The sequence below is a fragment of the Microcebus murinus genome, chromosome 23 (assembly GCF_040939455.1).
Source record: "Microcebus murinus isolate Inina chromosome 23, M.murinus_Inina_mat1.0, whole genome shotgun sequence".
NCBI classification, from domain to species: Eukaryota; Metazoa; Chordata; class Mammalia; order Primates; family Cheirogaleidae; genus Microcebus; species Microcebus murinus.
This window is the reverse complement of record NC_134126.1, coordinates 27278275-27303465: the sequence shown is the minus strand read 5'-3', so window position 1 is coordinate 27303465 and position 25191 is coordinate 27278275. Positions and strand designations below refer to the sequence as shown.

The 25191-nt window shown below is 54.0% G+C and overlaps 1 protein-coding gene across 2 annotated transcripts; it reads right to left on the bottom strand.

Annotated features, from left to right (window-relative positions):
• Window positions 1-800: 800 nt before the first annotated feature.
• On the bottom strand, window positions 801-19247 carry PIGR (polymeric immunoglobulin receptor). Of its 2 annotated transcripts, XM_012760568.2 has the most exons (12): window positions 19109-19247; window positions 17123-17195; window positions 12672-12767; window positions 11052-11396; window positions 9037-9690; window positions 7090-7425; window positions 6208-6531; window positions 4575-4755; window positions 4053-4174; window positions 3342-3473; window positions 3152-3210; window positions 801-2073 (listed from the first exon to the last, which is right to left on the bottom strand). In XM_012760568.2, exons 3-12 carry the CDS (start codon window positions 12712-12714, stop codon window positions 1978-1980), a joined length of 2292 nt encoding a protein of 763 aa, XP_012616022.2. In that variant the 5' UTR covers window positions 12715-12767; window positions 17123-17195; window positions 19109-19247; the 3' UTR covers window positions 801-1977. The 2 variants fall into 2 exon arrangements, with proteins under 2 accessions (XP_012616022.2, XP_012616014.2); XM_012760560.3 differs by lacking the exon at window positions 17123-17195.
• Between the last annotated feature and the right edge of the window lie 5944 nt (window positions 19248-25191).

Below are 25191 nucleotides of genomic sequence, written 5' to 3'. Positions count from 1 at the left end.
AGACTTTGGATTCAACTAGTCTAAAACCTAAGTTATCATTTAACCAGATTCTAGTTGGTAATCTTGTAGAAAGAGTTTATTCATTTGGTTACCTCCGTTTTGATTAGCGGCCTCTTGATCTTGGAGGGTACCGCAGAAAAGTATGAGATCAGGGTTAAGTGTTCCACTTATGCTTTACCAAGATTATTATTCTTTTTTAATGCTCAAGAAGAGTACTGGCTGGCTGGGCGCGGTAGCCCACGCCTGTAATCCCAGCACTCTGGGAGGCTGAGGCGGGAGGACTGCTTGTGCTCACGAGTTCAAGACCAGCCCCAGCAAGAGCCAGACCCTGTCTCCGCTAAAATAGAAAAATTAGCCGGGCGTGGTGATGCATGCCTGTAGTCCCAGCTCCTCAAAAGCTGAGGCAAGAGGATCGCTTGAGCCCAGGAATTTGAGGTTGCAGTGAGCTATAGTGATGCCACTGCACTCTACCCAGGGTGACAGAGTGAGACTGTCTCAAAAAAAGAGCACTGGTTACAGCTATTTTCAGTTTATTCCACTATTCCTCTACAAATAGTCTTAATTATGTTCTATGGCAAAGAACTTTCACTGGAATGGACACAAACTCTTCCCCTATCGAAGGTAACCGTGGTTCCACCTTTAGGCACTCTCCCAGCCCCCTCTGCCCAGCCTGGGAGGTGGGGGGACCCTTTGGTTTACAGACACATCCTGGGGTGCCTAGAAGTGGGACCAAAGCAAAGTGCTCGGAGAGAGCTGTCTGGGAGACAGAGTTATGGGGAACAAATGCAGCCTGAGCCTCCTTGGTGGCAATCATTGTCTTTAATTATTCATTAAATCACATTTCTGATTCGTTAGCAGATGCCAGCTTGTAGGTGCTGGTTGAAAGACAGAACTCAGAGGGAAAAAGACATCAAACTTTAGCTCTTTGGAGAGAACAGCCCCTTCCTGGCACCATCAAACACCTTCTTTTCTTCCCTTCTACTTGGAACTTGTCAAATATGAGGGGTCATGAGGGTTTGGCCGTTCTTTAGTCTTAGGTCCATGTGAATGGCAGGAAGGGAAGAAGGGTGGTCTTCCCTGGAGTGGGGCCTGGGAGAGATCAGTCTTCATTTCATTTTTCCCTTCTCCCTCCTCCTTCTTCTATTGTAAGACTCTGCCTCCAAGGGGGCAGGGGCTCTCGTGGAGAGTCCTCCGGCCAAGAGGACAGGAGGATGCTATATCTGGCTTATCTCACTGGGCACCCTTGAGAAAAATGTTTCACCTCCCGGGACCTCAGTTGTCTCACCTGTGAAATGGTAGGAATGTGGGCATATAACTACTCGTGTGGGTGCCCGTCGTACGGGACCCCTAATGCCTTAGGGCTCCAGGTAGTTGACGATGTCTCCCAAGAAGGGCAGAGGGGAGCACACCTGGTGAGGATTTCAGGCCTCGGTGAGCAAAAATACCCTGAGAGAGAGTTCTTTCCGTGATGCTTACAGAAATGCTGTAGCGGGGTTTGTGGCGTGTCTGTCTCAGCATCTAGCAGGGCACCTGGGTTCTATTAAGTATTCAAACACGTCTTTTGAATGAAGGAAAGAAGAAGAGAGAAAGGAAGGGTGGGTGGGATGGAGTGGAGGGGAAAATCCCATTGACATCCCATAATAAGGGTGCAGGGAGGCTCTAAATTTCTCTTCTTTGTGAAATCAGCTCCTCTGGGGGAAGCCTCTTGCTTTAGGGAGGCCCCACGAGGACCTTATCCTCTGCAACTTGGGGTCTCCCACTAGAAATCAGCTGCAGGTGGGACTCCTCCCACCACCCACCCCCAACAGGGACAATCGGGCCAGGCTTGGAGGGACCAGCACGCCTCTGAGGACAGGTGGGAAAAGCCCAGGTGGGTCAGAGTGCAGGCAGTGGAGTCCCCTGGAGTGAGGGCCCCAGGATCACGGTGATTCTGCAGGTGATTGGCACAGGTGGAAGGAAGGAGAGGCAGCGGGCGGCCTAGACCTCCACCGGCTTGTCCTGGGCCTCGGTGGCCACGTTGCTGGCCTGGAGCAGGAAGGCGGAGTAGGCCATCTCAGCTTCCTCCTTGGACGACTAGGGGCAACAGGAGAGAGGTCAGTGCTGGGGGCGTTGGCTCAGTGGGTGGAGCCGGGAGGGAGGGACTCACTCAGCATCCTGAACTCATGACCGTGGCCCGACCACCACACGCCTGCGTGGCCCACTGGCCTCAGCCCAGCCCCCGCACTCACCGTGAGCGACAGATTGTGAGAAGTGGAAAGTCGCAGCCTCTAAAAATATCCCCCCTCTGTCTCACTACCTCCTTCCAACAGGCGGAGTGGAACCACCTCTGTCGCCTGGGCCTGTCCCCAGGAACTGTGCCCACGCGGAGCACGGGCAAGGTGGCCTGGCCTAGGCCGGTGTCAGCTGGGGCGGTCTATGCTTCTCTTTCCTACCCACCCAGAGAGGGACCTTTCAGCACTGCGAGTCCCCAAAGGCCGTCTCCAGGACCAGCTCATTCGCCTAACTGCGCTACATGCCTGGCCCTCTGCTGTTTCCGGGGAAAGTGGGTGCGGCACAGAACATTGACCAAACGCCAACCCCTGGGCCTGCGGGCGGCGCGAGAGGGTAACATATAGCTCAGAGGCAGGTCTGGTTGGATTTCAAGTCACCTGGCCCTCGGTCCAGGCGGGCAGGGGCTTCCAGTGACTGTCAAACCGCCCGCCGTGAGCAAATGTCTTTCTTTCCGGCCCAGGCCAAAGGCTGGCCCTGAGCTAACCCTCAATCGAGGATGGGTGGCTGGGGGTCCAGGGTCCCCCAACTCGGGAAGAGCACCCGCTTAATCGCCAGCACGTTTCATCTTCCCACCTGTGACTGCGTCTTTCATGTGCTCGCCTTCCTCACTCCCCAGTCTCGCTCCTTCCTGCAGACTCACAGCCTGTAAATGCAACTAACTCTCCTCCTTCCTCAGCCTCACCCGCACGTCCACACCCCACAATCGGCAAGATACGCCTCTCCCTCAAAAAGTCCCCCTGAAGTCTATTAGATACCACCACCTTCCCTGTTCTGGGATCAGCCCCTGTGTTGAGGTAGTTCTTTCTGGTGTCTGACTGCAGTCCCTCATGCTGCATTTTTTGCCACACAGTGGGGCCCCCTTTTCCCTCCTCATCCTCACCCTTTTTGCCTTCTTGGGTTCTCCGGTCTCTGTGGTGCTCTCATTGGTCGTGCTCAGCTCTGTGTAAAGAGAGGGGGGTTGTTAGCCCTTGATAGGGGATAGGAGGCTTCCTATTCCCACCCTAGTAGTGGGGTCAGGTCCAGTTCCTGCTTTCCCAGGGACGAAGCATTCCCTTGAGTGGGGGACGTACCATCTTTCCCTTCGAGGGACGTCTCCTGGGTGACCGGAGAGGCTCCCATGTTGTCATTGGCTCCAAATTCCCTGGAATTCTCGAAGTCTGACATGCTAATGTTTGTCCTGTAGCTTGCGATGGAGACCCGGTCTGTCGGGGAGGAAGAGGAGTTGGTGTAGGGCCAGAGCCCCGGGCCTGGGAGACCAGGCGGTGCCCTCCTCTCACGGGGCGGCTGAGGCCAGCGGGCCTCTGGTAGCTCCCTCGACTCTGCCCAGGCAGAGGGAAAGGGCCTGTCTCCTCCCCAGGCCCTTGTCCTGGGTAACCGAGACACGATAATCCCTGACCTTAGTTTAGCCCTTCATTTGGTCCTCACGTCAGCTCTGTGAGGTGGTTATTATCATTCCTGCCTTGAGCCCTGGGGAAACTGAGGCATGTAACAGGGACGCGCCAAAGTCACACAGCCAGGGACTTATCAGACTAGGTCGAAGGAAGCCCTGGTCTTGCGAATCCTGGTCTGCTCGTCCTGGCAGTCCTGCCCCTGACCTTTCACCCTGAGCGAGCGGAAGGGACGGCAGCACCGAATTTAAGTGTTGGGTGTGTGTGGGTTTGGCATTCCTCACGCTGCTTTTTCTCAGAATGCTTGGTTTTGAAAAGAGGACGGCAGCCTCCTCTGAGGGCGGCTGGGCGGGGACTGCGGGCTCGGGCTTGGGGCAGGAGGTGGGGACTTACCCACGTTCTTCCTGTGCCGGGCTCTGGCCACCCCGACAGCCACAGCGCCCAGCGCCAGCACCAGGCCCAGGGGCACCAGGGTGGACAGCAGCACCTTGGAACTCCCGCCTTGCCCCTCGGAGCTGGAAGGAGGAGCAAGTGAGTTAATCAGTGGACCGGAGCGCTGGCGCCCCCAGGATGCGCTTGGCTACCTTCCCTCCCCGGTTCGCCCACTGTGTCCTCCTGATCCAGCTCCCTAGCTCTGTTCTTCTAAGGAGCCTGCCAGACACGGCGAAGGCCAGGACCCGGCCTGCGCTGCGCTGCGGGCTTGGAACGTTGCGCTGAACTGCAAATGCCACCGCGGCCCCGGGAGAAGGGCAGCAGGTGCCACGGCACCCTCCGCTGCACAAGCAGAGCAGTAAGGGCTCCCTCCCCCGCTGTCCAACAGGTGCACAGGCCTCCCTCCTTGGGCCTGGTGGCCCAGCCCCGGGTCCTCAGCCTCCGGGGCGTTCTCCGAGCGGGCAACCCCGAATCCGTCCTCACCCGCTGGCATCCGCAGATGCTCTGCTCCCCTCGGCTTGGTCTTCCACATCCTCCACCACTCTTTCCTCGGCAAAAAGCCTGGGACCCTGGACGGCTCTGTTCTCAGTCTCGCTGGCACTGGCCTCTAACAGGTCCTCACCGGGAGGGACGTTGGCGTTCTCTGGGCTGCCGCTGCGGGACCCTGGAGCAGAGCGGGGCGGGGGCTGGGTCACGGGCCTTTCTCCGCCTTCTTACTCCTTGAGGTTAAGGAGTCTAAGGAGTAGATTTCACTGGGAATCACGGGGGCAGGATTAGATTTCAAGGCTGTTGGGGTGGAAGCCAGGATGACAGAAACCGAGCGGGGAGGACCTTCTCCAGCGTGCCACGGAGGCTCTCTGCCCCGTTACTGCCAAATGCATTCCCACCGTCCAGGCTCTGTGCCATAGATCCAGCCGTGCGTGAAGGCTGACCCATCACGCAGGGCTGGGGAGATTTTTCCAAGCTTTGAAACCCTGCCCCAGGCATCCCGACTGCAGCGCTGGGTGTGACAGTGCTGTCCCTCATAGTAGCCTGGCAGCACCCCCCGCACCCCCCGCCCCACAAAGAGAGCCATACCAGAGAGATCCGGACACAATAGCATTTCCAGGGGGACTAAAAATATCATCATTAGGCCGGGTGAGGTGGCTCCCGCCTGTAATCCTAGCACTCTGGGAGGCCGAGGCAGGAGGATCGCTCAAGGTCAGGGGTTTGAGATCAGCCTGAGCAAGAGCGAGACCCCGTCTCTACTAAAAATAGACAGAAATTAGCTGGACAACTAAAAAATATATAGAAAAAATTAGCCGGGCACAGTGGCGCATGCCTGTAGTCCCAGATACTCAGGAGGCTGAGGCAGGAGGATCGCTTGAGCCCAGGAGTTTGAGGTTGCTGTGGGCTAGGCTGATGCCACGGCACTCTAGCCTGGGCAACAGAGTGAGACTCTGTATCAAAAAAATAAAAAATAAACAAAAATACAAAAATAAATACAAAATAGAATACAAAAAATCCAAAAATTTAAAATACAGAATAAAAATAAACAAAAATAAAAAATAAACAAAAATAAAAATAATACAAAATAAAATACAAAAAATACAAAATAAAAAATAAAAATAAACAAAAATAAAAATAAAAAAATAAACAAAAAATAAAAATATCCTCATTATGGACAAAACATTTCATGTAACATTTTTAAAAGGCTTGAAATGCAAGCTTACTGGATGTGGTTGCCTTCATTTTCCTGAGCAGACCTTGTAAGTGAAGGTAGGTATCTGGCTCTCTTCTGAGAGCAGGCTTTGGCAGAGGGAGGGAGGATGAATATATTGCATATCACAGTGACTCTGAAAGTTCTATAAATAGAAGAATCTTTCTAGATCTAGAGGGGACTTCAGTCTGGTTTGAAAGGACAACTATGGGACTTGTCTTCATGCTGAGGCTCAACAGCAAACTATTTTGACTTAGTTCGTGTATTCATTTGGGATGCCCTTTTTGGAAGGCTCAGTGACACTTTGTGGGGCTAAAATCTCCCCCTCCCTCTTACTTCCGGCCTCTTATAGCCGAACCAAGGGCCAGCCCTGGTCTGAGGTCCCGTGGGGCACTGGCCTGGCCGTCAGAGACTCACCCTGTACCTTCTCCTCAACTGCCACGTAGACAGCGGCAGTCTCTCCATACAGCTGGCCCTCCTTCACGCCACACCAGTACCAGCCCTCGTCCGCCTTGGTGACCTGGTTCAGGGTTAGGGAGATGACCTTGCTGTTCTGGTCGCAGTTCACAAAGGCTTGGCTGGGTCCTTCGTCTTGGGTGGGCAGGGCCTGGCAGCCGCTGTTGCTCCACTTGCACCAGTATTTTTCGTGGGAGTAGAATTTGCACGGGAAGTGGCAGGGCAGCTTGAGGGACCCTCCCAGCACAGCAGTGACATTCTCTGGTACCTTGAGGTTCGGTTTTCCTGGAGCAGGGAGGGAAGAAGAAATAGACACAGAAGTTGGCACCTGGAGATGCTGTAGGGAAGATGCTGCGACTCTAGTGGGCACCTTTGCCCATATTTCCTCTTTGGAGAGCACTGCAAATAAATGCATTATGCTGAATACCTAAGAAATGGAGGTATGCACTTAAGGGATAATTATTGTTGATAACCTCCGTGGTCAATCCAGAACCTATCACAGAACAAGAGCCCTGCACATCGACTTCCGTTTGCTTCCATTCCTCTTCCTTCTCCTCTAGACTCGAGCTACCTTCAATGCTCGACTTCAGCTAATGCAAAAGAGGCCAACGTTTTTGCTCGTAGGAGGTGCTATGTGTGGTGTGCTCATTGGAAGAGCATGGGGTGCTTCTTACAGGTATGGAAGAGTGACCTCTGGCCAGGTGGGCTCCTTCCTGAGGCCCTGTGCCATCAGCAAGGTTGTGGGTGACAGGGGAGGGGAGGGCGGTGGGCCGGGGCTGTGCTGCTGGCTGGGGAGGTCCATGAGGCTTTCTCCCGTCCCTCTGGCCCCAAGTCAGCTCCTACCTTCAATAACCTTGAGCTCCATAGAGGTCCTCCAGCGAATGTCGCGGTTGGTCAGACACCAGTAGAAGCCGGCGTCCTTGGCGGTGAGCTGGTTGAGGATGACGGTGTAGGTGCCATTGCCCGGCTCCTCGTGCAGCACCAGCCGGCCCTTGTACTGCTCCTTCACCAGCCCCTGGCTCTCCACCAGCAGGGGGCAGCGGCCGCTGCTCTCCGCCCCGTCCCAGCGGCACCAGTACTTGCTCGCGCTGCCTTCCTTCGGGTTGTAGGGGCAGAGCACAGACACGGAGCCTCCTGTCACGCCCTTCACCACGGAGGGGCTCTGGGGAATCGTGGTCTCTGGAAGCACAGACACAGGTGGGATGGAAGGGCGGCGACACTGGGACAACCTGAGCAGCGGCTTCCCCGGATCTCAGCCAGGGTGGGCAGCGAATCACCTCAGCATACTCAGAAAATGAAAAAGAACTTCCTTCCTTTCCTTCCTTTCCTTCCTTCCCTTCCTTCCCTTCCTTCCCTTCCTTCCCTTCCTTCCCTTCCTTCCCTTCCTTCCCTTCCTTCCCTTCCCTCCCTTCCCTCCCTTCCCTCCCTTCCCTCCCTTCCCTCCCTTCCTTCCTTCCTTCCTTCCTTCCTTCCTTCCTTCCTTCCTTCCTTCCTTCCTTCCTTCCTTCCTTCCTTCCTTCCTTCCTTCCTTCTCTCTCTCTCTCTCTCTCTCTCTCTCTCTCTCTCTCTTTCTCTCTCTTTCTTTCTCTTTTAGTTGTTTGGCTAAGTTCTTTCTGTTTATAGTAGAGACAGGATCTCGCTCTTGCTCAGGCTGGTCTCGAACCCCTGAGCTCAGGCGATCCTCCCGCCTCGGCCTCCCAGAGTGCTAGGATTATAAACACGAGCCACTGCGCCCGGCCAAAAATGAACTTTCCTACTGTCACACCAGGACCAGAGTCCAGTGACCTCCACCATCTACCTGGGTACCTCGTTCCTTCTCTTCACCTTATTCTGGGCAGAAAATGGAAGGCGTGTAAGGAGAGAGTGTGAGCTCTTCTCCATTGGCTTCTTACAAAATCACCCTCTACATCGGTTTTTGTCTGTGTATTAGCTCGTCCTACTCCAATAGCCAGACACATGTTTCCAAATGAAGGAAACACATTTAGAATGCTGTGATTTAAAATAGAAACTATGTGACACAGAGAAGTTTTATTGTTGCAGACTTGCCACAGACATAGGCTTTGGGGGAAAAAAATCATGGAGGACCCTGAGGGGCATCTCAGAGAGATGGACAGCCGTCCCCAAGCAGCTAGAACTGAGGTTGAGAGAGAACCCAGGGACACTGAGGGTGCACGGGACTGTGGTGGGGACCAAGAGCCAGCTGTAGAGACCCTGTGCAGGGAACGCGAGCCCCGCACAGAAAAGTCACAGGGACGGACACTTTGGACTGCAAGTCCTGGTCTGCTGCTTCTCCTGAAGGCAGCTCCATGCGGAGTGCTCCAGTGGGGAAAGGAGCAGGGACTTCATTATGCCACCGTGTCCCGGCTCACCAGAGCAGAGCTGAGTGAGCCAGTTGTGTGGAGGGAAAAATAATCCTAAGAGAGGTGGGCGTGCAAAAAATGCCTTTCCCCCGAGCAAGACGAGGCACCCATCTTGCTCAGGGCCGCGGGAAGGGACAGAGGCCGCCATGGCACTGAAACCCGCACACTCTACCGAGTCTCGCCTCAAGCGGGAGCTTCACTCTCCTCTTATGAAGCAGGGACAGCCGTCAGAGGGCCCTTAGGAGCTACCACGAGGCAGAGGCTGATTTTCCTCTCTCTCCTCTCCGGCCGCCTGGGCTGCATCCAGCTCAGGGCTCGTGGGGAGCGGGCACTGTCGACTGACTGATGGACGTTAGTGGACAGACCCAGGGAGCTGAGCGAGCCTCCCCCCTGCTGGGCGGCCCCACCCTTGCCCTCTCCCCTGTCTCACCCTCGTTGACGAAGAGCTGCCACGCCTGGATGGGCCAGCCGTCCTGCAGCACCCCGTCGGAGTGGGCTCCGCACACGTAGCGCCCGGCGTCCTCCTTCCTCAGGCCTGTGATCAGCACATTGAAGAGCCTGCCCTGGTCCCTGGGGGTGAGCAGGATCCTGCCCTCAAAGGACGAATCCCTCTGGCCCAGGGTGTTGATGACCACATCGCAGGATTCCCCCTTGGTTACCCGGCACAGGAATTTGGCCACATTGGCCGCCTCGGGGCCCGGGGCACAGTCAAAGGACACTGAGCCCCTCAGGTCCCCATAAACCAGCTCAGGCACGGGCTCAAGCACTTGGAGGTCAACGTTCTTCATTTCCGCTGTGGGACCCTCCCCGACCTTGCAGGTGTACTTCCCAGCATCGCTGAGCCTGAGCTGCTTGATGATGACGCTGAATGTTGATTGATCAGTGCCCTGAATCGGAAGGCTTATTCTGCCACCATATTCGCTGCTCACATAATTGGTGTCGATGACGGTCACGCAGTGCTGGCCTCTCCACTTGCACAAGGACCTCTTCAGGTGACCATTCGTGGACGTCAAAGGGCATTTGATGGTCACTGTTCTGCCCACGTCTACTGTGTAGACATCAGTGTCTTTTAGGAGCCCAGGATCTGCAGGACGGGGAGCAGGGGGCCAAGTTGTGATTCCATTCTCTTACAACATAGAGCTATTTGCTATTCCCAGCAGGAGTCTGGCTGGGCCTACACCTGGAACACCCTCTCTCCCGGAAGGACACTCTCAGAATATGTCTTCCAAGGTCCTGCTTGACCACCGCCTCCTCCTCCATGAAAACTTCCCCCAGCTGGTGCCAATCTCGCCCTCCTCTGTGCTCTCTCAATGCTTACGCCCGCTTCACGTGCTACATGCCATGTAGCTACAGTTAATGTTGTTCTCCATGGACTGGAGGTCCCCTGAGGGCAGAGACACGTTTTTCTCATGTGGGACGCCCTTGCTGTGACAAGCACAATGCCTATATGCAGGAGGTTCCCAAATTAATGTGTGTTGAAATGAATAGAACGAATGTAAGTGCAGGGTGGTGGATCTCCATGTATTGCAATAGAATCTTCTGAAAGTTACAAGTCCAAACACGGAATGGGCTGCCTTGCTATGCATGAGTTTCTGCTACACAGCGTGTAATCAGAGGCTGCATACCCTACCCGTCGAACACAGTGGTCTTCTGGACGCCCAAATAGAATGAACCCTAAGCTCTCTTCAGCTCTTAAGATTCTGTGGTTTTAAGAATCTCCATCACCACCTGAATGACCGACCTCTTCATTTAGTCCACAGACAATCGTATGCACACCCCAAAGGAGCAAAACGTATCTTTGGGAGTCCCTCCAAATTTCCTCCCTTAAGACTGCCTTCTCTTTTATGTCGCCCACGACTATCTAAAATGCCCTCATTGCTAAATCCTTGTCAGAAAGAGCTTTTCCCCTTTTCTCCTTCTTCAATTAGAGCAGGCCTCTTCACTGACCCATCCTGGTCAGACCTTTGGGATCCTGGTCTTTGGTCAAGAACTGATCATCTAATTCATGCCGACAGGGCTGATGGACTAAAAAGATGTGCATTTTTAAAGATGCCTTCTGGTAGCCCAAGCCTTGATCTAAAGGTTTCGCATGAATGGCAGTAATTTACGGATCCCTAGAAGTGTCTCCCTGCCTTTTCTGTCTCCTTAGGCTCCTAGACCTCACTTCCTACGTGCAACAAACACGGGAGAAGTTGTCCTCCCGATATCCTCTCCAGAAAGCCCTAAGAAGAAAGACCTAGAAAGGTTTACCCACTACCTCCTCTTCTAAGACTTGTTCCCATGTCCTATTTTAAAAAGTCTTTGCCTGGGGAGGGAGGAGCCACCTTCTGACCCCTTGCCAGGACACCCTTCCCGGTCGGGAAGTTCTGCCTCAAGCCCTCCCGTGCACCCGAGACGATTCCTTCTACCTTTTCCCCCCAAAAGCCAGGGAGCCTGGATCCTTACCCTGGCTGACCTCCAGGCTGACATCAAAGGACAGGCCTCGGCTGTTGAGGCCCAGGCCACACTTGTAGCGCCCGGAGTCATTCCGGAACAGCTGGGCGATGTCCACCACAAATGTGCCGTTCTCCGGGAAGTTGGTGAGGCGGGCTCTGCCCACGTAGTTGCTGGAGACGTAGCCCTCAGAGGAGATGAGCGTCGTGCAGGGGCCGCTGGCCCCCTGCCGGCACCAGTACTTCCGGGTGTGCCGGTTGACAGAGGTGGGTGGGTAGAAGCACGTGATGGACACGGATTTACCTTCCACACCTCTCACCTGCTGGGGACCGAATATGGGACTCTTCGTGGAGACGGCTGTGGGGAGCAGAAGACAGAGGCTTTCTGAGGCCCTTGGGAGGCAAAGCCTGCCGAGGACTATTTCCTATGTACTGCAGCCAGAACATGGCTGTGACTGAGTAAAATGATTACTCTAATCACCATTAAATTCAAATTGCAATTCACTAATCATAAACATTTTAAGAATGATGGAATGACAAACTCACGACATCCCTTGTTTCTTTAAAAAAAAATAGCCAGTTTTTTTAGGGTGTTACTTGTTATCTCCTTATATTTCTAAAAACACTTTGTAGAGATGGCTTTCATTTTTTTCCCCCCAGATAAAAATATTAAGAGCAAGGAAGGATGAGTGATTTCCCCCAAATTCCATAGCAAGTCATAGAGATGCTTGGTTGGAGGTCAAGGGCTTTTTATTTTTGTAGAGATGAGGTCTCACTCTGTCACCCAGGCTGGAGTGTAGTGGCATCATCACAGCTCACTGCAGCCTCAAACTCCTGGGCTCAAACAATCCTCCTGACTCAGCCTCCCGAGTAGCTGGGACTATAGACACATCACGATGCCTAGCTAATTTTTCTATTTTTAGAATGAGACTGGATCTCATTCTTGCTCAGGCTGGTCTAGTTTTTTTTTTTTTCAGAGACAGGGTCTCACTATATTGCCCAGGCTATGTTTTTTTTGTTTTTTTGTTGTTTTTTTTTGAGACAGAGTCTCGCTTTGTTGCCCAGGCTAGAGTGAGTGCCATGGCGTCAGCCTAGCTCACGGCAACCTCAAACTCCTGGGCTCAAGCGATCCTCCTGCCTCAGCCTCCCGAGTAGCTGGGACTACAGGCATGTGCCACCATGCCCGGCTAATTTTTTCTATGTATATTAGTTGGCCAATGAATTTCTTTCTATTTATAGTAGACACGGGGTCTCGCTCTTGCTCAGTGTGGTTTCCAACTCCTGACCTTGAGCAATCCGCCCGCCTCGGCCTCCCAGAGTGCTAGGATTACAGGCGTGAGCCACCGCGCCCGGCCCCAGGCTACGTTTTTATTTCCAGAGAAGACCCTTCTTCAGGCCCCTGGCCTTGCGATTAGAAATCACCTTTCCTGTCCCTGACTCCCAACGCTCACCCATCTATTTTCAGACATGGCCTTTCTGCGTCGTCTCTGTGTAACTCCTGCTCAAGGGAGCATGTGCTCTGAGAGGGACATCCTTTGGGAGGGGTCTGATTCCAGTGTCCCCAGGGAGCCGGACCCTGGCGGGGGCTGGCATGGGGGGTAGAGTCCCGCGGAGTTGGCACCGGCAGACGCACCTGGAAAGGCAGCCAGCAGGCAGGCGAGCAAGAAGGGTGTCATTGCTGGTGGCTTCTGAGGGGGCTGTGCCGCCCAGGCTGACTTCTCGTGGGATGCTGAAAGACAATGACCACAAGGCATTGAAGCTGCTCTGTCTTCTAAGACTAGCTGACCTTAGAGCTTCTGTGACATCCGTTTGGCTTTGCATCTCCAGCGACTGACAGAAATCCTGTTGAGCGAATCAGTGGCTCCAGGTCTCCCACAGCGGCTCAGCGTCCCACCGTCCTACAGCGCTTACTGCTCCCCAGTAGCCATAGCTGTGGGGTCCTTTGGGACAGGGACATCAGTGTCGTTTGTTCTACATCCCTGCCTGGGGGCACGGTCCCAGATACACTGTAAGACCTCGGAAGCGGCTCTCTGGATGATGGGGTTACTACCCGCATGTGGCCCCATCTTCCTGTTTCAGCTTCTCTCCCTGCACCCCTGCCGTCCTATACCCTTCCCTGCACGCCTGCCCTGCCTACACCCTTCCCTGCACCCCTGCCGTCCTACACCCTTCCCTGCACCCCTGCCGTCCCTACACCCTTCCCTGCACCCCTGCCCTCCCTACACCCTTCCCTGCACCCCTGCCCTGCCTACACCCTTCCCTGCACCCCTGCCCTCCTTACACCCTTCCCTGCACCCCTGCCTTTCCTACACCCCTGGAGCAGCTGACATATTTCATGGTGTGTTCAGATGGGGAAACTGAGACCCACAGAGGAGGTCTAATTTTTTTTTCCCATGAAATTCTTACGTCTTGCACAGGAGGTCTAATGATCATTAAGGTTGTAAGTGTGATGAGAACGGTCATAGCCCCACCAATTGCTCTCTTACCTTGTCCCAGGCACCGTGTCAAATAATTTACATGTGTTATCTCCTTTGAACTTGATACCAACCCTATGAGGTGGGTATTCTTATCCACATTTTGCATCAGAAGAAAGGAGAGCTTAAAGGTTAAGTACTTTCCTCAACGTCACACAGGGGTGTCACACAGGGGTCGAGTGTGTGGCGTTGGGGGTGGGCAGGGTGGGGGCAGGGGAAGATGCGAGCCCAGCTTTGTCTGATTCCAAAGTCTAGCTCTCAACTTTCCCACTGTGCCGTGCCCACCTCCACCACGACAGAATGTTCACTCCTTAGGCTTGCTCCTGCCACCTGCGGACCCCTGCTTCTTATCAAAGCCCTGTTGTTTACCCTATTTCATCTGAGCCTTCCCTTGAAATAAGATAGATGGCTATAATCGCAACCACTTTTATGGATAAGAAAACTGCGATCTTGAGACATTTTGAGATAACCTTGGCTAAACGGCAGGCCCCGGGTTTCCCAGCGACTTCCATTACGGGGTCAAGGTTAAAAACATAGGTGCCATATAGTCTTCAGAGTCCTGCCTGCTGAGGCCGCTGGGGACTCTAAGATAAGACCCCTCAGAGGGCGCAGCCCAGGTGGAGTTTGTCACCTCCCTGGACACAGCTCAGAGCTGGGGTGGCTTGAAGGTCCCAGGGTGGGACCTGACAGCCACTGTCATCAGAGCCCAAACCACAGCCTAGAGGGGTCCCCACTTTCCCACCGACTTTGGACTTTGACACACTTTAAACTTCGGAGTAGACTTGACAAAGAGAGTGTTAACCTGCCTAAGCCCTGGGCAGTAATGAGGCCTTAAAGATAAGGACTGCAGGCATGCTCCTGCTCCCAGAGCCTGGCTGGCCAGCCCGAGCCAAGGGCAATAGCAATGTGATGTTTATCTTGGTGATTTCTTTTCCGCAGGGGGATTTCCCAGCAAAGAACCTTTTATTTCCTTGTGGAGATAAAGGTATTCTGTTCTCCAGTTCTTTGGAAGTGTGAGTGGAGGGGTAGGGACAGATATGGGTGTCAGATGGCAACTTCCAGGCTCTCTTGAGTCTGGGTAATTGCCCAAGTTTTTTCTCACCGGGACAATGATTAACCCTGGAGTGGGGCCTTAGCCAGATGCCAGTCAGCCCCAACTTGCGTGTGCTCAGGGGACCCTAGATGGCGTATCACCTGAGTGGGCCCCGCAGGCCACGGTGGGAGACGCTCTCAGGCCGGAGCAGCTCTCAGCAGGCTGGGAAGCCTGTCTTCTCTGCAGCAGTTGGCACAGGCTGGCTGCAAAGTCCCGGGGAGTCTACCGCTGGCCATTTGTGCTGGCCCTGGGTGGGTGCAGTCACAGGTGGGAGGACAAAACGCCACCTGCTTTGAAGAGCTCAAACCAGCAGTGGCTATCCTTGGTTCTTGTCCCTGTCCTCTCTTCTAGATAAGCAAGCTTCCTAACATTTCTGTGAGACAGGAGGGGGTCCTCCCATGGGTTGAACTGGGGGGGCGCAGCCCCATCTCTGGATTGGTAAGTGACTGTCCCTGCTTTACAGAGTCAGATGCCAGGTTTTCCAAAGTGAGAATCCTGACTTTGATCCCAGACTTCTTCTCATTGTGTGGCATGTTTGACTGGCTCTGCACGTCCACACAGAGGGGGCACATGTACATGGACCCGTTACTCTTTGCACAGTCTCAAGCCAGGGACAAGAGCATCAGCGTGCATAGCTGGAAGGGCCAATCTGGCAGAAGGTGGCCTTGGGAAGAACGTGCATAGTCCGGTCCCAGGGGAGGCGATGGGCAGAAGAGGACCCCCACGATCTCAGGAACTCTCCTTTGCCCAAAGCTAAAACTTGAAGCACAGTTTCTCTGGTAGCAGCTGAAAGGACCTTGTGCTTTGAACATCATTAGAGATCCCTTCCTCCCAAGACCAGACTTTCTCCTAAACCCAAGGATTTAAGTCTCAGGGGGAATGGGGGGAGGTTCCAGTTCCAAGTTGGCTGGAGCTTGATTTGAAAGATTTACTTAAGGAAGGCGGGAAAGATCATAACATTTTGGGGGCAGCTGCTATGTGCCAGATGCTTTGCTAGGTTCCTTTTTTTTTTTTTTTGTATGACTTCATTCCATTAGGACAGCAACCCAAGAGGTAGATGTTATTGTCCTCATGTTACAGGTGGGAAGTCTAAGGGTTGGAGAGATGCTTGACCCCAAGACCCACAGCACAATCAGAGTTTGAGATCACTACCCCATTATCTCTGTTGGATGAGCAGAGGGGCCTGTTCTATTGGGTTATATATGTGCTAGTATGCCATGCATGAAGGCACCTTTTCTGGTTCTTAAAGTAGTTGTTTTTTCACTTGTGAGGCTGAGATGTGCTAGATCATCCTCAGTTTACTATATTTATAGCATATATCCCCATGGTCATGGATTGGGCAGGGGTGTAGGCTGTATTGGAGAATAGAGTTTGTCTTCCTATAAAATTAATTTAACTAGCTCCTCTTCAACTGAAGTGACTATGCTTTAGCTCTCACGGCCTGGAGTCCAGACCTTTATCCATCCAATCTCAGGTTTCTTCCTTTTTCAGAGGAAGAAGGGTTTCCTGGACCCCGGTCTTGGCTTGGCTTCTGGTGAGCCATGTGGCCTGGTAACCTTGCAGCCATTCTGGTCTTTTTATCTCCTTAGCACCAGGAGAAGGTGAGTTGGTCAGCCCCCAGGGGCTTCAGAGGGGACAGAGAGCATTCGCTAAGGGGACTTGAAGCTAAGTTAGCAGTTTCCGATGGTCTTATGAGCATGAACTTGGAGGAGCAGGAAGATCTGGCCTGGCTGGGGAGGGGGTTTTCTTTGGCCTGGACAGAACGGCCCCTTCCCCTACTTCTGGGAGAGGCACTGCCCGACTCCACTGGGGACTGTCATTCTCATCTCCCGTGGGTGGAGGGTCCGAACATAGACTAGAGTAAGCCTAGAGCAAGCTTGGAAAGAGTTGCATGAAGAGGAGCCTTGAGGATGGAAGAGAACCTGGGGTCCTGCTCTGCCCTGGGCTACACGGAGAGCTCTACCACTTGGGCAGGGTATGCTGGCTTAACTGCCGTGTCTGTAAAATGGGCATAACAGTCCCTGACTCTCCTAGCTTGAAGAGCTAATGCAGCAAGAGGGACTATGGAGGGAGATAATGGGACAGTGTATATGGAAACTCCTTAAGTAGCATAAAGTGATTCTCAACTTTTCAACTGAGCGGTTACTCTCAAGCGCAGCAGGGTAGGGGTCTGTGCCCTTCACTGAGAGTGGCACGGGGTATTGACTCTATCAGCTCTCTCACTGGGCGGCTGTGTGTCTGGGGGCAAGTCACTCAAACTCTCTGACACCTGCAGTGCCTCTTCTGTAAACTGGAGATAATTGTGCCCAGTGTAGAGGTGAAATGAAACAACATAAGTACAGGCCTCGGTATGGTGTCAGAGGAATGTTAGTTCCTTTGCCCTTCCCTCTCTAAAATCAACAGTCTTCCCTTTTGTTCCTATCACAGAGGGGAGAAGAGAAGCCTGCTTGCAGGGTGTCCTTTGCAGACTGGGGGTGAGCTCTTCAGGTGGGACCGCGGCTGGGAGGAGGCACTCACCTGTGCTGGGTCAGAAGAACACACATCGAGTTCTTTCCGAGTGCTTTACATGTGCTTAACCTTCACAGCCAGCCTATGAGGTAGGAGAGCATGGGCAGCCCCATTTCACAGGTGCGATCATTGAGGTTCAGAGAGGTAAGAAATTTGCCCAAGGGTGCACAGCTGCTAAAGGGCTGATACGGGATTCTGGATCAAGGGCATAGGCTCACAGCCACTGCGCCGTCCCTCAGAAGGTCTTGCCGGGAGAGGAAATATTAGCTGCTATGTATGAGCGCCTACCATGCACAGGGCATGTTACCTTCGCGTATCCTATAACCAGGCATGTCAATGCCAAAGCCGCTTTCTACTCCATCACACTGTGCCAATGCCAGTGACCTGGGGACTTCAGCCCACCCAGGGAGAGGGCAAGACATAGATGAGGGTCTCTGTTGGGCACTGTGCATGAGTAATAATGATTTTTTTTTAAGTTAGATCATTTTTTAGGTGACACCAAAATGTCCTCGTGACCATATCAAAATAGCTGTATCCAAATGTCATTCACACTCACTGCGTCACTTTGCACCACTCACATTAACTCAGAGAGTCCTGGTTTCCTCGACTATAGAATGTTATCATGATGCGTGCCCTGCCTACCTCCCGGGTTTGTCTCAGGTGGGAATGCGATGACACCGGGGAAGCCCGGGGTTAGTGCATTTACGGCACGGAAGCCTGTGGGATCCCACTTTTATAAACTAAAACCACAGAGGTCCAGAGGCGCTAGGGGACAGGCAGAGCGAGTTGTTTTCGTGACTCCTGGTTCCGTGTTCCTCCCACTCCATCACCCCTTCCAGGGGCAGGGAGAAGGACGGATATAGAATTCCAGATCTGGCTTTGGGAAGACCCTCTACTTCCTGCCACAGATAGCTCCCTTCTACCCAAAGCCCCTGTCCAGGTGATAAGGAACCTGTAATTCCCCTGGGGAGGGGAGGGACTGGTGGCAAAGGCCGCCTGCAAAGCCTGAGCAGCTTGGGTGGCTCTAGACGCCGTGACAACTGCATGAAGGGGCTGGGGGACCGGGGATGGAGCTTGACCAGCTGCTGCCCTTGTGCAGGACGGTCCCCCAGCTGGCTTGGGATGCTGCCGGGATGGGCAAGGGGAGGGGAGCACCATGTCTGAGGCTTCCTGGCTGCATAGCTGGGAGAAGCATCTGGACTTGGGGACGCTGCTTGTGCCTGGGTGGCTCTGCCCACCTTTCCCGGTGACCCTGCGAGAACCTCATTTTTCCTGCCTGTAGCGTGGGCAGGATGACACGATGATACACATTTACGTATCAGGTGGCAGGAATCTGCTGCAGCAAAGCCGGGTTGAAATTGGAAAGGATTTCAGAGCCTTTCAGAAGCCCAGAAAAAGGGGCTGAACATGCCCTCGCCAGGAAGCGGGGGGAGAGGAAACCCCCAAAGACTGGAAGGGGACTTGCTGCGTGCAGCCCCTTTTGTGCATCCTCTGAATCCAGCCTGTCTGGTGCTCGATACATCCTTGAGTAATTGGGCTAACGTGAAAATACCGAATCATTCCTATCCCACTTTAGAGTTTGCAAAGCTGTTTGACACATGTTTCCTCATGGCAGTTATTTATGTCCCTGTCTTACAGATCAAGAAATGGTCTCAGATTTAGGCGGCTTGGCTAAGGCCACACAGTTAATGAACTGTGGAGGAGTTAGGGCATTTGGGGACCAAGCCTAAAGAGACGGGCTACATAGGCTGAGCCCAGACGTTCCTTCCCACTGCTGGCATTCCGCAGAAAGGGCAGGGGCTTCCACGCACCGTGTGCTTCCCTGTCCCACCGGGGTCCCACCGCACACGGTCACAGGCCTGCCCCCCGGCCCTCCTCACCCCACTCTCTGCGAGACGGGCAGCTGTGAATGTGGGCGACTGCCTGAGCCACCATCCCGGACCGTTCCCAGGCAGCATCCCGTCCGCCCGTGGATCCCAGAGCAGTCACACTTACTTTAGCCACTTCCTTCTCTCCCGTTGATCCAGTTTCAGGGGCGTCCAGTCCGTCACCCCTGCCTCTCGGGACGCTGCCAGCAGGGCACTGGATGCCGCTGCCAAAACTGAAACTCTGTTCAGTGCTTGACCCACACCTGGGCTCTTAAAGGGCCACTCTCCCACAGGCAGCGTGGCCAGCCAGTGGCACGTGACTCTCCCAGGCCTCCTGCTTTCCTTTCATTTTGGCTTTCCTGGCTGGCTCCGTTTGCTCTCCTTTGACCTTGGGAAGACTCTGTTACTTGGGAATCCTCCATCATGGCAGCTGCAGGGGGCAGGACAGAGTGTCAACAGGGAAGGTCCTGTCCTGTCGCTTTCTAACTGCAAGACCCTAGGCAAGTCACCTTCGCTTTTTTTTTAAATCTGGAAAAAGGGGATAGTAATGTCAAATCTGCAGGTAGGGGACATAGCCAGATACTGGATGCAAAAACGCCTGGCCCAATGCTTGATACGAAGTTGACGGCATTCGACTGGGCACGGGTGGCACCAATGGCTCTCTTAGTTAGTCCTTGGTCTCACGTCCTTGTCACCTGGGAACCCCTCCAACCCCCTAGGATATTTAGCCTGGACTAGGCCCACCGTTTACACTCCTTCTGCAAACCCCTTTTTATCAGCCCCAGAGTTTCCAGAAACCAACAGGCAGAGCTTCCAAGAACTGGGGGGACCGTGGCTCTTCCCTTTTCACTCCCTGGAGTAATTAAAGACTCTGGTGCTTCCGGGCTCCCCCCAAAAGGGCCAACCTCAGAGTCTTATTGGGGCCCAGGCTCGGCCCCACAGCCAGGAGGGCACCCACCTGCTGAGCTGGGGTCGCGACCTCTTTCCTACCTGGTTAGTCCATGGTGGTCTCCCAGGACGGGACCAGGTTGGGACGCCCAGGCGCTCTGCAAAGGATCGTGGCAGTCCTGTGTTGCACAAGCGAAGCCCACCCCAACACGCGTGTAAACACACACACACACACACACACACACACACCGCTTCCCTCACTACACCCCTGCCCTAGCCCACCTGTGCGGGCCGGCCCCAGGCCCTCCCTGCAGAGTCCGACAGGCAAATCCCAGAAGAGGAAGGAGAAAAGGAGAAGTGGAGCCCTGGAGAAACACGGGGCGCTCAGAGCCCGGGTCTTAATTTGCGTGCTCACTCGCTCACTCGTGGGTGTTGATCCACGATGACAGATTTGGATGGCAAAGAAAGAAGCCATGTTTTCTATTAGGTAGCTTAATTTCAGCCCTTAAACCCATCATCTGACTGATGTAAGAAAAACCACGACTAACTGGGCACTTCTAGGCAAACTCAGTCCGAACTCAGTGGTAGCTCAGTGACTCCACTTGGGATTTAAAATTCGGTCTCATTCTGGGTTTTCCTTCCTTTTGGACCCTCCCTGTTCTCCTCTCGTGCTTGTGGCAAGGCTTGGGAGAGTGGGCACGGGTGAGGGGTGGCCAACGTCACTGTTGGGGCAGTGAGCAGGAGCGGCCCATTGCTTTGGTCTTGCTTTGTCACGCTGTTGTGTTGGCCCCGCACTCCAGAAGGAAACAGTTCTGTCTACTGAGATGTACGCCTTGCCCTGCCTGGTCAGAGGTCCACTCTGAACCCTCCCTGTCCGTGCTGCTGGCTTCCTTTGGGTGGGAATTCCAGGCCCTCGGCCCTCCCTTGCCTTGCTTGTGGGTGCAGGGTAAGTGAGGCCCATCTGCGTCCTCCTGAGGCTGGTGGCAGATCCCGAGTAGTAGAGCCACGTTTACCCAGCACCCCTCGTAGCCGCCTGTGCTCCAGTGGTCTCATATAATCGAGGGTACAGTGGATGTGAGCAGGACCGGGGACCACCAGGTTCACAGGGGGTTCGCCTGTGGACCGAGTTCTAGACAGGACAGGCAAGGTGCAGGCCCTCGGGGCGCTGGAATTTCCAGGCCCATCTGGAAGCTTCTATCGGCGTCCATCCTCTGCACCGGACTCTGCCCCGTGGTGGTGGCCGGGAGCATGGCGGGACTCAGCAACAGCTAAGCTCGTCCTCTTCCTCGCCTGCAGTCTTTCCCCTCTTCCCTTCCGGGGCGGATATGGAGGGCAGACCGAGAGGTGCAGGGACAGGGATGGCTCGAGCCTGGCTCTGCCAGAAGGGTTCCCTTCTTACACCTCTCTCCACTTGAACTCAATGGTCAAGATATTTGTAGGGCTTGTTTCCTTATTTCTCAGTAATCTGCTTTCCCCAGAGCAAGGAGTAATCTGTGTCTAGTTGTCTAGGCTGGGAGGCCCACTGAATACTGGCAGAGAAACGCGACGAGCAGAGGCTCGCGGGGAGGGCGGGAAGCTCGCCCGTTAAATCGGGACTCCCCGCTCGGCCTCAGCGGGGTGGATGGGGGTGATCTCCTTCCTGCTTCATCGTGACGTGACGTGGGTAGTTTGCTAGATCATGTCCTGGCGCCTGTCTGCAGTGGACTCCGAACTGTCTTGGTGTCAGACACACATGCATATAAACACACACACACACACACACACACACACACACACACACACACACCAGGTTCCCGAAGCCCACCCAGCCCACTGACCCAGCTTGGGAGAAGGGAAAAATGAGAAGCAGAACCCAGGCCAAGAGCCACAAAAAAAAAGTCCCACGTCCCATTTTGGGCTCAGCCACACGCTGGAGGCGTGATCGGAGTCACCACCTTCCCCTCTTCCACTGCGGCTTCCTGTTTGCAACCCACTGGCCCTAAAGCAGCCCCTGTATCTCTGCCCTGTGGGGAGGAGGGACTGGCCCAGAGGGTCTGTGACCCAGAGCTTAGTGACAGCAGGAATCGTGCCTTCCACCTGCTCGGAAGTCCTCCCTGCCTTTCAATAAGCAATAAGACAATAAAATATATAATAAAAACAGCAGCTTCTCATTTGACGTTCGTGGCTCTGGGACTCGGTATGAGTCAGTGCAGGCAAATTCGGAGTGACTGGTTTGGGGTCAGAACAGTCGTGTCCTGGCCCTGGTTCTGCTCTAAGTCGCCGCCAAGCGACCTTTGCCAAGTCACTTACTCCTTCAGGCCCGCGGCCTTTCTACCTGTTAATTGAGACCGCAGGGCCCGGTGGCTCCCTGCTCTTCCAGTTCTAAGAGTCTGTGTTTCGCTGGGCACTGTACTAGTCTCCCGTGGCTTTGGTAACCAGTTATTGCAACTTTGGTGGCTTGAAACAATAGCAATGTATTCTCTCTCAGTTCTAGAGGCCGGAAGTTTGAAATTCAGGTGTGTCAGCAGGGCCACCCTCCCTATGAGGGCCTTGGGGAATAATCTGTCCCTTGCCTCTTCAAGCTCCAGGTTGGTGCTGGCGTTTCCTGGCATCCTTTGGCTTGTGGCGGCATCACTCCCGTCTCCGCCCCCGTGATCATATGGCCTTCTGTGTGTGTCTCAAATATCACTCGGTCTCTCTCTTATAAGGACACTTGTGATGGCATTTAGGGCTCACCCAGATAACCCAGGATGAGGCCCTCATCTCGAATCCTGAATTTGATCACATCTATAAAGGCCCTTTTGCAAATAAGCTTACATATTTACAGGTTCCAGGGATGAGGATATAGACAAATCTTTGGGGGGTTATTTTGCAGCCTACCACGGGCCCCTGCTATGACCATGAGTAGTTCAGGATCCAGGGAGACTTGAGCCATGCAAGATGTGCGTCCCTTGTCCCCAAGGGCATATGGTCTATTTGAGGAGTCATCACCCGCATACGATATTGTCAGGGAAAAATGCAAGCCAGGAGGTCCCAAGCATGGAGAAGCAGTGCAGCCTGTGGAAAGAGCACAAGCTCTGGAGCTAGACCACCCTGGGTTTTCAGCCAAGCCTTGCCACCTGCTAGCCAGAGGACCTTGGACAAATTATTTAATGTCTCCAGGGAAAATTATTCTTACCGCATAGGTATGCCATAAAGATTAAGTATAGTGTGTGCAGTGGCTGGCATCTAACAGAATCTTATGATTCAGCATCAAATGAATGGGACAGCAAGGCTTTTGGAACCGAGAGTGACTCTCCACTGAACCATGAAGATCTGAAGGCAGAGAAGTGAAATGACTTGCCCGAGTTTGCACAGTGACACAGTGGTGGCACAGATGGGTCTAGAGCCAACGTGTTCTAGCACTGGGCATTTTCCTCTACTTCCCAAAGCCATTCATCTCAGGATGAATCTTTTGGATTATGTTTCCACAGACAGCAAGCGACTTCCACTTACACCCTCGGCTGACCCAGAGATGGCTGGAGAGGACCAAGGCCATCAGCTCACACAGGCTGGCGTCACGAGCCTGCTGCTCCGTGGCCAGGGGCTGACGCGATCATCAGTTGAGAAGGGGAGGCCATGCAGCCCTTTGCACTTGCCACTGCCCACTGGGCATCCCTTGGCATGGATGGCTCCTGTGAGTGTGGCTTTTGCCAGGTAATGAGATAAGAGTGGACAGAAACGCTGTTGACTGCCAGTTCCCTGATGCCGCGTGCATATCTCCAGCTGCGTCAATGTTTAACCCTTGTCTGGAGTCAATGTTTAATCCCAGGCCAGCCGGCCAGTCCTGTGATCCTGCATTCCCCATCCACCCTAGAATATAGAGCTATGTTAGGATCAATCACTGGAAAATAAAATGGTGACAGTGAATCTTCCAAAGCTAAATATCATCTACCCCGCCATCCCCCAAGGATGTTGGCTGTTTGGAATTATTCATGCCTGTCCCCAGCAGCAGATAGTGATGTAGTGCTTCCTGACCCTGGCTCTTCCTGTTCCAGTCCTGCCTTTGGGGCTGGGGGAAGAGAGCATGGGTGGGGACCGCTGCCTTTGGTGCTCAGCTGGCCACGAGGGTGTTGCTCGTGGGCACCATGATCCCAGACTGGGTGCTGTTGGGAATCCACTAGAGAGTTGGAACCGGAAGGGTCTGGCTGGCCAGGCTCAGGCAGGTTTTGTGGGAGTTTCTAAGTCCAGACTTACGTTCAGAGGCCTAGGTGAGTCTCCCTGCTGGAGGAGAATTAATTATAAAGACTCCATGTTTGCCTGACTATTGGGCGGTTCCATCGGGGCTCCCCAGGGTCCTTGCTGAGGAGCTCGAGGCACAGCATCTACGACCTGGCAGCATCAAGCCAATGCCACGAGCAACCTTAATGAGATAGAAGGGGAAGGATGCTCAGGTGGGTGGTTGGGTGAGGGAAGAGGGAAGCGGGCTGCTGCCACAGTAGTGGCTCTGATCTTTGGGCAGGGCTGGAGAGAGGGCGACTTACTGACCACAGGTATGCAAGTGAGCCTCTTTCTCTTTATCTTTCCCACATGAACACACTGGGCCACCTTGCCTCCCTGTGTCACTGCCCCGATGTTCAGGCCCTCACCTGTTTTCCTAGCTCAGCGGACTCCCAGTCTGCTGAAGAGTGAACTCAGCCATTTCTTCTTGGGCTTCCAGTGGGGGTTGGAGGGGTGCTGGCCCCCTTTCATCATGTTGGCTGGGGGGGGGAGTGAAGGCAGAGCCCCCCGAGACTGTGCGTCTTGCCCTGACAAGGCTGTCCCGGGGAGAGGGCTTGGGGAGCTGAACAAGAAAGGCCCTGGCGGTGGAAAGTCCCCTCTCCCAATTTCCCTTTGGGCCTCGTCCCCAGGCCTCACAGAGCTTTTATTCTCTGGCTCTGAGAGGCAGGGACAAATGAGCAAACCTTTTCTCAGGCTACCAAACCGCCATCCTGCCCTGTCTTACCTCCACACCCTGGCTAGGGAGGAGCGGAACGAGGAAGAGTTTTGGAGTAGACATCCAAAATCAACAGGTGGAGTGTCAGGTGACAGGGCCCAGCCCCTCTCATAAGCCATTGGGGTCCTTCTGGAGACTGGACGTTTCCTTGTTCCTGCTCTGAATCTGATCTGAGTCTGGCCCTCGGCCCAAGGCTGCCTGGCCGGCAGCCGTTGAAAACACAGCCCCTGTGATCCCCTGTAGCCTGTGCCCATAGGGGCCTCAATGTTCTCAGCTGTAGAATGGGAGTCTGTTTCTTTCCGATGAACTGCCATGAGCGTTTAATTTTCTGTACTACCCTGTTGGAAGTGGGGGAGTGTGCCGCAGAA

What these genes read in the sequence shown, in the direction of transcription:
- PIGR (XM_012760568.2), bottom strand. Translation starts at nt 12,714, where the DNA reads ATGACACCCTTCTTGCTCGCCTGCCTGCTGGCTGCCTTTCCAG. An exon ending in GCAGCTCTTCGTCAACGAGG is followed by an intron (nt 7,426 to 9,036) that starts GTGAGACAGGGG and finishes CTGTGCTTCCAG; the next exon opens with AGACCACGATTCCCCAGAGC. An exon ending in AGTTGAGGAGAAGGTACAGG is followed by an intron (nt 4,756 to 6,207) that starts GTGAGTCTCTGA and finishes GCTCTGCTCCAG; the next exon opens with GGTCCCGCAGCGGCAGCCCA.